At 42.2% G+C, this 12,586-nt stretch overlaps 2 protein-coding genes across 2 annotated transcripts in view; one reads left to right on the forward strand and one right to left on the reverse strand.

The window, feature by feature from the left end:
• Positions 1-1,915: 1,915 nt before the first annotated feature.
• Positions 1,916-2,488, reverse strand: LOC112234632 (melanin-concentrating hormone receptor 1-like; the record flags this gene model as incomplete). Its single annotated transcript, XM_024402871.1, has 1 exon — positions 1,916-2,488. A coding segment is annotated over one exon (573 nt), but the record flags the coding sequence as incomplete, so codon positions are not given.
• Positions 2,489-4,155: 1,667 nt separating this feature from the next.
• Positions 4,156-12,586, forward strand: part of LOC112234604 (growth factor receptor-bound protein 2) — a 46,438-nt gene continuing 38,007 nt past the window's right edge. Inside the window, exons 1-2 of the mRNA XM_024402814.2 lie at positions 4,156-4,380; positions 5,681-5,967. Of these exons, the coding sequence (XP_024258582.2) occupies positions 5,890-5,967 (78 nt within the window). The 5' untranslated portion in view covers positions 4,156-4,380; positions 5,681-5,889. The remainder of the gene's footprint in view (positions 4,381-5,680; positions 5,968-12,586) is intronic.

Genomic DNA, 12,586 nt, shown 5'->3' on the forward strand with positions numbered 1-12,586 from the left:
AATTGCCCTCGCTAGAAGCCTGTGTTTCAGACATAAGGAAGTGGATGGCTGCAAACGTTCTACTTTTAAACTCGGACAAAACAGAGATTCTTGTTCTAGGTCGAAAGAAACAAAGAGATCTTCTGTTGAATCTGACAATTAATCTTGATGGTTGTACAGTCGTCTCAAGTAAAACTGTGAAGGACCTCGGCGTTACTCTGGACCCTGATCTCTCTTTTGACGAACATATCAAGACTGTTTCAAGGACAGCTTTTTTCTATCTACGTAACATTGCAAAAATCTGAAACTTTCTGTCCAAAAAGGATGCAGAAAAATTAATCCATGCTTTTGTTACTTTTAGGTTAGACTACTGCAATGCTCTACTTTCTGGCTACCCGGATAAAGCACTAAATAAACTTCAGTTAGTGCTAAATACACCTGCTAGAATCCTGACTAGAACCAAAATATTTGATCATATTACTCCAATTCTAGCCTCCCTACACTGGCTTCCTGTTAAGGCAAGGGCTGATTTCAAGGTTTAACTGCTAACCTACAAAGCATTACATGGGCTTGCTCCTACCTATCTTTCCGATTTGGTCCTGCCGTACATACTTACACGTACGCTACGGTCACAAGACGCAGGCCTCCTAATTGTCCCTAGAATTTCTAAGCAAACAGCTGGAGGCAGGGCTATCTCCTATAGAGCTCCATTTTTATGGAATGGTCTGCCTACCCATGTGAGAGACGCAGACTCGGTCTCAACCTTTAAGTCTTTACTGAAGACTCATCTATTCAGTGGGTCATATGATTGAGTGTAGTCTGGCCCAGGAGTGTGAAGGTGAACGGAAAGGCTCTGGAGCAACGAACCGCCCTTGCTGTCTCTGCCTGGCCGGTTCCCCTCTCTCCACTGGGATTCTCTGCCTCTAACCCAATTACAGGGGCTGAGTCACTGGCTTACTGGTGCTCTTCCATGTTGTCCCTAGGAGGGGTGCGTCACTTGAGTGGATTGAGTCACTGACGTGATCTTCCTGTCTGGGTTGGCGCCCCCCCTTGGGTTGTGCCGTGGCGGAGATCTTTGTGGGCTATACTCGGCCTTGTCTCAGGATGGTAAATTGGTGGTTGAAGATATCCCTCTAGTGGTGTGGGGGATGTGCTTTGGCAAAGTGGGTGGGGTTATATCCTGCCTGTTTGGCACTGTCCGGGGGTATCATCGGATGGGGCCACAGTGTCTCCTGACCCCTCCTGTCTCAGCCTCCAGTATTTATGCTGCAGTAAATGCTGTTATATCTGGAGTACTTCTCCTGTCTTATGCGGTGTCCTGTGTGAATGTAAGTATGCTCTCTCTAATTCTCTCTTTCTCTCTCTCGGAGGACCTGAGCCCTAGGACCATGCCTCAGCATTACTTGGCATGATGACTCCTTGCTGTCCCCAGTCCACCTGGCTGTGCTGCTGCTCCAGTTTCAACTGTTCTGCCTGCGGCTATGGAAAACTGACCTGCTCACAGGACGTGCTACCTGTCCCAGACCTGCTGTTTTCAACTCTAGAGACAGCAGGAGTGGTAGAGATACTCTTAATGATCGGCTATGAAAAGCCAACTGACATTTACTCCTGAGGTGCTGACTTGTTGCACCCTCAACAACCACTGTGATTATTATTATTTGACCATGCTGGTCATTTATGAATATTTGAACATCTTGGCCATGTTCTGTTATAATCTCCACCCGGCACAGCCAGAAGAGGACTGGCCACCCCTCATAGCCTGGTTCCTCTCTAGGTTTCTTCCTAGGTTTTGGCCTTTCTAGGGAGTTTTTCCTAGCCATCGTGCTTCTACACCTGTATTGCTTGCTGTTTGGGGTTTTAGGCTGGGTTTCTGTACAGCACTTTAATATATCAGCTGATGTAAGAAGGTCTATATAAATAAATTTGATTTGGATTTGATGATGACCAGAGACAAGGCGAAGGCCAGCACAAACTGGTAGAGGGTAAACCAGTAGGTGTCAGTGGCTGGATTGGGCAGCAGGAGGGCACAACCCACTGAGCCGTCACCTCGGGGCATAAGGTCAGCATACATCCACACGGGAGTGATGGAGACCCGGGAGAGCACCCACACCAGCCCCACCGCAGCCCCCGCCAGGCAGGGTGTGCGCACATGGTTGAAGTGGATGGGATGGACCGTGGCCAAGTAGTGGTCCAGAGTCATGACTGTGAGGATGTAGGTGTTCACTATCTGGCTGTTGGAGTCCAGGGCGGTTATGACCGTGCACATGATGTCAACAAAGCACCAGGAACCGTTGCCCAGGAGCTGGTGGATGAGGAAGGGCATGCCCAGGAGGAAGAGGAGGTCCACTAAAGACAAGCTGAAGATGAAGATGTCCGGCACTGTCTGCTGGGCTCGGAACTTGGTCTTCTTCACAATGGTGTAGATGACAATGCAGTTGCCAATATTCCCAAAGAAGCAGATTACACCAAAAATGCAGGGCATTAGGACGTTGTGGTAGGGCACATCATTTTATGTAAGTTTGACAGGAAAAGTACATTCAGTCTCATGTTGCAGTGTCATTCAGACAGGTGTTCGCTTGCATACAGTAGGTCTTGATTTTTACTAACAGTATAATGTCACTCCTGGCTGCTACATCACAAATATCAAAGACTCCAAACTAATCCTCAGAGATGGGAGCTGTCAACTCATGTGGTGCTGATATTCATTGCTAATTATAACCTGGGTGGTTCAAGCCCTGAATGCGTTGTATATCAGATGGTATCCCAGGGGAATGACAGAACAGTTATTTTTACTGTTCTAACTACGTTGGTAACCAGTTTATATTAGCAATAAGGCACCTTGGGGGTTTGTAGTATTTGGCCATATACCACACCTCGGGCCTTGTTGTTTAATTAAACCACGCGTTCACATTTAATCATTTCACTCAAATGTAAAGTAAAAGTCATAGGACTAAATTCCGAGGATAACATTGAATTCATTAACATTGATTTTACATTATAACATTCATGCATGAAATCAGGAAAATCACAGGCTACCTGCTGGACTTTCGGATGAGTTGTATGATGGGAGAAACGTCTGAGATCAGTTGTCATTCAATATATTTTCGAAGTCCATTTCGAAGTTAGACTAAGCTCAACAAAAGAATGGGCTCTGAATGAAAAATTATGTGAAAACAGGCAAATAACGTCAGCCTAATTATTATCAGAGTAGACTATAGAAATGAATATTCTATCATCAGTAGGCTATACTATTATTGTTCTGCTTGGCTACTGTCAATAAAACCCACTTCATGCTCAAATAGATGCAGTCGAATAGTGAAATGTATTATTTCATAGTGGCAAGAATTGTTGTAATGACATCAAAATATATTCAGGAAAATCCTTGTCCTCATCACAGTCTCAAAAAGACAACACAATGCAAAATAATGATAATACTTCTCAGGTGAAACACTTGCAACTACTCAACATTCTTTACAACCCGAATTGTAAACATCTTAGACCCAAAGAAAGGCATAGGCGCCCTTGTCTATGCTGTGCACTGTAATTATTGGTGATGAACCAGGCTCCAATTATTCTAGTACATCAATTAATCAATCAATCAAAGTAATTCAGTGGAGATGGGGTGAATTTGTACAAACTGACCTTTTCCTCCTGCTCCTATTTCTGTAGCCTCTCCTCAAAATCCAATTGGTCTTCTTCTATCTTTACACCCGCAGTGTTGCTAATCAAAGCACTCCCTCACACAAGAATAGTTCTTGAAAGAGAGCCTATGAGGTTTACAGTGATGAAAAAAAACGTGCCACAATTTCCAAGATAGGGGGACATTGACAATACCTCCAAATGTAGCTATTTGTATTCCAATTATTCATTTTCCCATAACACCAGGGTAGTAGACACCATTTGCCACTAGGTGACGCACTTTCCTATGTTTTTCACCATCTAACTTGCTATGTAACAGAAATGTGTTTTAAATAGTACAACAACACTTTAATCTATATTACCTATTGCTGCATCAGGCACACCAAAGTTATGTGACAAACAGAGATACATATATTTCCGCTGTACTTGAATGAAGTAAAAAAGAGCAATGCAACCACAGAGCTTTATGCAGCTCGCTATCAGGTGAAAGTATCGCGATAGACGGTCCAGTGGCTCGCAGGCGAGACCTATGGGCCGGGCCGGTCAGACACCCTGCTCACAGCGCGAGGCAGGAGCCGAAGCAGCAGCACCCGAAGTATCTGGAAGGAAGCGGAAATTAACGTCGCTGGCTAGTTCGGGTTTAAGCAGAAACAGACTGATTTTGTACATTTACCTCCACTAACAAAACTGCAAAGGGTGGATCATAAACAATAAGGACATTTGATCAAGCAAGAAGTTTACATTTCACATCTAAACTGGCGGGTGAGTTTTTGTCTCGTTCTACTGAATACAAAGCAAAGGCTAGCCAGCCAGCTACAGTGTCGGTTAGCATACGAAAGTATTTTCTTCGTTGTTTATATATTTTTATAGCTATAGTACTGTAGCTAGCTAATAGGCCTATCTGCTTGCCATGCATGTCAATTCGTAGTTTTCTGCATAACTGCACACAAACATTTAACCTAAATATTAAACAAATAACTGTTGGCTAAATAGGTTGGTGTTTTTAAATTTGTGTTCGTTGTTACAAGTAGCTAGCTAAATAGCCGGCTAGCTTTTTCGTTTTGGCTAGTTGCTAGCTAACGTTAGCTTCCACTTTCACATGTATAGCGTTTTAACTGGCTCCTAGCTCTAATTCAAAACAGCTGGAAACGGTGTTTCACAGTACAACCAACATAAGTGAATTTATCTACTGTAACACTTGTAATAGAAATGTAGTAGAATTGGCTATGTCACTGGCCATAATGTGGGAACCTAAACGTTAGTTAACTGACTTTCCTACAAGTGGAAGCTGTGTCACAGAGAGAAACAAACTGATACCGAGAGTTGCCTGAAAGTCTCCCATAAACGTGAATTGTCAAATAATAACCTAGAAAGATGTTGTTCACCAACTAACTAGCTAGTCACTTAATATAACGTACTTCGCATGATTGGTTAGTAAGCCTGGGTAACTAGTAGTGACCTACGTAGCAGAAAGTATCGAATTGATGCAGAAATTGTATATTCCAGTGCTGGTTTTGATTGTTGTGTGTCAAGCAGGCTAAGAAATGTTTAGTAAACAACGAATCTGATTGGAGAGCTAGTAAACTTCGTATGAGGCATGTTGCACTACAACAAGTAGCTACAGACTTTAGTGCTCCCCCGTTCCTTGACCCAACGTCCGGTCAATTGTCAAATCTTGGCCAACCACTAGTGTGGATTTAATTCTGACATTGGTACTGTTAGTTTTGCATTGCCAGGTGCCCCATGTGGGTTGAGATTTCACTTAAGGACCAATGGAACGGTCTAAAATTAATATACTCTGTCCACCTGGGGCACCAGCCTTGCAAAACGAATTCCACACATCTCATTGCCATTTTTAAAATGTTTTTATCAGCATCAAATGTATCAAGTGCACACCCGAAAGATGTCAACTGTCTGCCTTCATCTCTTTTTAGAAGAACATCTGTCAATTTCAGTCCCATCATCATACAGTGGTTGACCGACACAACATCCATGCATAAACAGAAACATCCATGCACAAACGCTAGATATTAATTTGTGGCATGTTTCTCCTTTTTTGCAGATACCTTCTGTGAGCTTTATGTGAGGATCCAGCCCTAAAGGAACGGGTCATAGACGGGAGGAGCGACTCGGAGCAAGCAACCGATCACGGAATACTTGAACTGTGTTTTTATTTTGACACTGCTGGTCTCCACACATCAACGACAGGGAATAAAACAGCATTCACCCTATCAGGTACCCTAAACCCACGGGTATCCAACAACCAGTAACATGGAGGCCATTGCCAAATACGATTTCAAAGCCACTGCTGACGACGAGTTAAGTTTTAAACGTGGGGAAGTTCTAAAGGTAGGATTAGTGCATTTTTTGTCTTCAAATGAAGTAATTGCAAGGCTTGGTAGCTGCTAGTTATCTGTTTTAAATTATTGTATATTTCACCTCGTCAAAGGTTGTTAATCTACAATTAATGGACAAATATATGTTTACTGGCACATCAAATTGCTGTTCTGGGAGCATATGCCCCTCAATTGTCAAGAAAAATTACATTTGAATTACACATGTTTTTCTATTGCAAACCAGCTACAATAAAATGTTTGTCATGGAAAATATCAAAGACCTTATTGTCCCACGTCTAGTAAATAACAGCAACACAACAGCTTATTTGTCAGAGTTGTTGCCTTCTGCAATGTTCCTCTGCACTTTCTTTCCTCAGCCCTTCACACACAGTATAGTATCGGTATCTAAAGCTACACCTTATTCAATGAATAAGCCAACATCATAGTACGTTCAATACAAGGTTTGGGCCTAGTAGAGTGATGGGGCTCAACACAGGGAACACAAGGGATTTGCAGATGGGTTTATTTCACTGTGTTGAAATGCCAATCCTGCAACTTCTCTAATCTGACATAACCTGGGGCCAATGGATCACTTCAGACAGCCATCTTACTCAAAGCCTCACTATCAGGCTCCCTGAAAAGAGCCCAGTCCATTTTCAGAGCTTGATCATCATGGGACTGCAAGATATTAGAAAAAAATGTCTATGAAAGTGCTCTGGGATTTAAATGTAATCATCATAATCCCTCTGAATGTCAATGGGTTTTAGGTAAAGAGGGGGTAAATTTACCGCCTAAGCACACCAGCTATCATATGTTTTATCTGATTTCCATTTCAAATGATTGTGTGTGTAGCAAATGGAACTAAACCTCTTGTCTTGCTAGCAACTAGATGTTTGTAAGATTCTGTACACTTTAAATCCTTTGAACTATTTATGGCATTCTGTGGTGTTTTGTGTGGCTATTAGCAGTCCATACACCCCATCAGAATGCCCCATGCACTATTTGTGTATAAATGTCAGAGATATTTTCCCCTCTCGGACACTTGATGAACATAACACACCAGTGCAGACTGTCCCTCTTCATACACCCAAAGCAGTGTGTGTTGACAGGCAACAGGTACCCACCCGCCTCTCATGCAGTTGGAGAGGACACTGCTGTTGAAACAGTATCAGTAGTTGTCTCCCACTTATTTTTAAAACCCACCCAGTCTCTTCAATATGAGTCACACTCAGAAAATATGTTCTTGCCTAGCTAATTTATGGGTTTTAAAGCATTGTTAATTAATGCTTAAAGCTAGTTAAGCACAGTGGTCTCTTACACAAGACTCCTATAACCACAGAAACACAATACTCTTCATTTCAAATCTAATGTTATTTGTCATGTGCCGAATACAACGAGTGTAGACCTTACCGTGAAATGCTTACTTACAAGCCCTTAACCAACAATGCAGTTGTTGGTTAAGGGTAAAAAAAAAAAAAGTAACACAATAATGAGGCTACATACAAGGGGTGCCGGTACCGGGTCAATGTGCAGGGGTACATGTTAGTCGAGGTAATATGTACATGTAGGTAGGGGTAAAGTGACTATACATAGATAATAAACAGTGAGTAGCAGCTGTGTAAAAGCAAACAGGTGGGTGTGTCAATGTAAATTGTCTGGGTGGCCAGTTGATCAATTGTTCAGCAGTCTTATGGCTTGAGTGTAGAAGCTGTTAAGGAGCCTTTTGGACCTAAACTTGGCGCTCCGGTACCGCTTGCCGTGCGGATCAGAGAGAACAGTCTATGACTTGGATGACTGGAGTCTTTTAGGCCTTCCTCTGACACGCCTGGTATTTAGGTCCTGAATGGCAGGTAGCGTGGCCCCAGTGATATACTGAGCTGTATGCACTACCCTCTGTAGCTTTAGGACAGGTCCAACTCTGGGGTGACAAGGAGTAGGCTAGCCAGAGAGAGACTCCCGTCCTTCTTAGCCTCAGATGCCAGCGTGGTGCTGGGCCCCTGTGATTACGACCCCCCCTTCCCCAAGCCCCAGCAGCACCGACCTCTGCATAAATATTAATCAGAGGGCGAGGCGGCGAGCAGCGTGATGGCAGAACGCAAAGTCTGCAGCATAGCGATACTCTAAAATTCCTGCAGGAATTGCGTAAGCCACAGGCTAGACCGCCACGTTGCCTCGGCACCATCATCGACAGAGATCAGAGAAAGACCTGTGGAATACTGGTGTGAGCAAAGAGACAGAATTCATTTTGATTGCATGGGCATCTAAAAACCATGTACATGAAAGGTTCTCCCCCCAACAGTTAAATTTCAGCCCTCATCTAAGTGCTAACTTTGTAAGTAGGTCCTGCCATATGAGAATATGTGTCATTATATCTGTGGTAGAAATTTTAAAATTGCCTTGTTTGGGAGCAGCCTTTCCATTCTGCTTCCCTTCATCCAGCCCTCCGTATGTGTCAGTAAGATCTTGAGGAGTTCTCTCATGTCTCTTGAATATCTTTACTTATAAATATGAAAAGGATTGTATGCAGACTAGGTGCAGTCAACTTAGCTTTTTAGTCTCTGGCAATGTATGAATTAATTTTGGCCTGTTTTTTTGTCTTCGTATGTGATTTGCTATGGGGTTTTGAAGAGTCCTTATCTCACTGGGGGAGAGAGGGCTCAGAAAGTAGAGCTACATATAAGGGTTCTTTATTAAATTTGCATATCAGACGAAGAAAAAAGTTCTCAATTTTCACAGCCAGAATCGTTAGTGTTACTCTGAAAGAAGTTAACTTCTAGAAGTAGACAGCACGCTACCAAGCGTGAAATGTTTGTTTATTGGGAGATTCAGACAGTCTGTTTTTTTTTACCCTTCCAAATCCATTTTTAATACTTGATCACATCAGATCCTCAACACCGAGAAGGACATTGTCAGCCTGTTTACCTTGCAGAGACATGAGTTTGAATGTGAAAGGAGTATGCACTACCAGAGCATGGGAAGGTCTAGGGTTCATTGTCCTAAAGAATCTCTTTAAGTAAGTGCTTTTGGCTAGCCCCTCCTGCTCTGTCCCTGGAACCTTGCATCTCATAATCCTTTCTCTGTGTGCTGCCTTTGTTCTTTGGCTGACATGTTTTGGATCCAATTCCTAGGAATCATCAGGGGGCCCTCAGTAGAATGATTGGTGCATCTCACTTACGGGTGAATCCCATTTGAATTCATTCACTTAGACAGCATCCCTTTTGATTTAAACAACATTTTCCATACATGTTTGCCCATTTTACATACCGCACCATGAGACATCCTTCGTCACTGGAAAAGATAAGCAGTTGAATTTGATATAATTTAACATCTCCAGGGGTGCCACACTACTATGACTGACACGATAAAACAACATATTTCACTGCACCTATCCAGTGTATGTGACAATAAAAATAAATACATTTGGCCCTAATCTATGGATTTCACATGACTGGGAATACAGATATGCATCAGTTGGTCAGACACCTTAAAAAAGATAGGGGCATGGATCAGAAAACCAGTCAGTATCTGGGTGACCACCATTTGCCTCATGCACACCTCTCCTTTGTAGAGAGTTGATGAGGCTGTTGATTGTGTCCTGTGGAATTTTTGTCCCACTCCTCTTCAATGGCTATGTAAAGTTGCGGGAACTGGAACACGCTGTCATACACGTCAATCCAGAGCATCCCAAACGTGCTCAACGTGTGGCATGTCTGGTGAGTATGCCGGCCATGGAAGAGCTAGGACATTTGTGGCATTGTGTTGTGTGACAAAACTGCACATTTTAGTGTGGCCTTTTATTGTTGGGGCGGCATGGTAGCCTAGTGGTTGGAGCGTTGGACTAGTAACCGGAAGGTTGCGAGTTCAAACCCCCGAGCTGACGAGGTACAAATCTGTCGTTCTGCCCCTGTACAGGCAGTTAACCCACTGTTCCTAGGCCGTCATTGAAAATAAGAATTTGTTCTTAACTGACTTGCCTGGTTAAATAAAGGTAAAATAAAATAAAATAAAAAAATTGTCCCCAGCACAAGTTGTACCTGTGTAATGATAATGCTGTTTAATCAGCTTCTTGATATGCCACACTTGTCAAATGGATGGATTATCTTGGCAAAGGAGAAATGCTCACTAACAGGGATGAAATACACATTTGTGCACCAAAATTTGAGAGAAATAAGCATTTTGCATGTTGCGTTTATATTTTTGTCTAAAAAAAAATCCATAATTTTTCCCCCCATATTTGCTTATGTTATAGCTTAGACCAGGGCTGCCCAACCCTCTTCCTAGAGATCTACAGTCCTGTGGGTTTTCAGTCCAAACCTAATTTAACACACCTGGTTTTACTTATTAGCTGCTCAACAAGACCTTAATTAGCTGAATCAGATATGCTAAATTAGGGTTGGACTGACACTACAGGACAGTCAATCTCCAGGAAGAGGGTTGGGCAGCCCTGGTTTAGACCCTATTTTATATCTGAGGATGTTGTGTTGTGTCTGCCATCGGTTGGGACACAACATGCTCTTGGATACAGGGTGGGTTTCATTTCAATTTTAGAAATATAATTAATAGAATGGACCTATCCCTTCAGACCACTGCAATTTAGCTGGTACACCATTGCAATTGATATTTAACTTATACCAAAAAGATGGCCACCTGTCTACCCACTGTTGAATGTCAACTTAATTGGTCATGTATATTCTATTATCTATATTTCTATGAGTTCAATAGGTTTTCTATGGAAGATTGACGGTATAATTGAAATCAACTTATCTTCCCATTCAAGTCAACATTCTCTGTGTGGACCTCAACCATCTTTGTGGTACCATTTTGAAAGTTGAAATGTTATTTGCATTTTAGTACATTTATCAGCCAATACATTACACCCACCCTGTATTCAAGAGCATGTTGTCTCAATCGATGGCGGCACAACACAACCTCAGATGTAAAATAGGATCTAAGCTACAACATATGTAATATGAAAAAAATTGGTGCATTTTTAGATCATTGACTTTTTAAGGTTAAAGGACAATGTAAAAAAAATAAATGAAAAATAACAACTATAAAATAGGTATAAGACCCTGTTTATCTTTTCCAGTGATGAAGACATGGATGTTTCCATAGTATGGCCAGATATACAAAATAGGTTAACTTTGAGCACGTTAATCTGTTGAATGTTTTTGCATTCAGGTCCAAAATGTAACTTTCTGTGCACTTCTACAACGGGCAAATATGTATGGAAGGTTTTGTTTAAATCAAAAGGTGTGCTGTCAAAAAGTGATTTGAATTCAAATAGATTTATTAACCTTTGATCATAATTGCCTTCGTTGATGTGAATGAGTGCAGGGGGTGAGCTGACTGTGAAAGAGGGGTCATTAACAGAACAGTGCCGAGCACGCTCCATATTCGGAGACGGGATGGTCGGCCTATTTAGAGTAACACCCCCCAGAACAGCAGTTTTTCTGCAGTAGCAGTGACTTGCCAATGTCACTCACTGAGGTTTTCCCTTTAGAGTCGTTCACAGCAATAGATACTAGTTTACTTGACAAGTCTCCCTTTCTCAAACTATCACTCTTAAACCACCCCCCCTCCTTTCCTCACTCTACTGATAGCAGGATGTATGTCTGAATGTTCTCCCCTCCAGATTGCTCTTCTGTGGTACAAGACAGAACATGCCCATATTCTCTCTCCATCCCCTGTAATGCCCATTGGCACCTCACACAGTGGCATGTTTAGCACGTAGGCTAAACCACAAAATCAAGCTGAGTACACCAGCTTCCATGTGATGGACTATTCTCAGCTGCTTTCGTTTATCAAGTTTTTTGGGTGGGGGGGCATGTATTGGTGAGGAATAACTTTCATTGACTGCAATGCAAATGCCATTCCAGAGTTACTGCATGTGTAAATGCACATAAGGTAATGCCTAAGACTGTGTTTTCAGTCTTTGCCATATGCCTAAACCTTGAAGGCAGCTTGAAGCAACCACTATTTGCTAACATGGGTTTTTCTTCAGACCAATTGTTCACCTGAGTGAGGTAAGGTAATCATCAAAGAGTACTGAGCATAACTGGATTATTACACTTAAAAAGATGAATCCTAGATTATAAACCAATATTTTGAAATCCAGGGGTTGTGTTCTGCCTTTTGGCAAGCTGCCGTTCCATATCATTGTGACCGTTTGAGGTTGACCGCTTTCTATTTGAGGAGAGTGGGATTTTTCCTTTTTAGGTTTGGCTTGCTCCCAAACTAGCAGGTCTGAGAGTCACTAGTTGCAGGGTAGAGTTGGTCACATTTTAAATGGCCTGCTACATGGCTAGTGCTCAAGATGGGGATTTTCCGTCTCAAACCACAGTGTGATCATTTCTGTGTACAGAACAATCACTTCAGATAGTCTACTTATTGTATAACTGAATGGTTCAATGGCACAGAAAGGAAATTAACACATTAACTAGGCCTCGTGTGAATATTAACCTCAACTCCTCCCAATAGCCTGTTTTAATGGATAATAATTATAATAATTTGGTGGGTGCTTTATGTCGTTGGTTGGTTTTGTCTGTCATAGTTGGCACTTGCTGGCCAATACACTGCTGCTTCCATTCAGTCTGGACATTTTGATATGTGATAGAGCATCAGTCAGTTTA

The sequence above is a fragment of the Oncorhynchus tshawytscha genome, linkage group LG09 (genome assembly GCF_018296145.1).
Source record: "Oncorhynchus tshawytscha isolate Ot180627B linkage group LG09, Otsh_v2.0, whole genome shotgun sequence".
In the NCBI taxonomy this organism is placed as follows: Eukaryota; Metazoa; Chordata; class Actinopteri; order Salmoniformes; family Salmonidae; genus Oncorhynchus; species Oncorhynchus tshawytscha.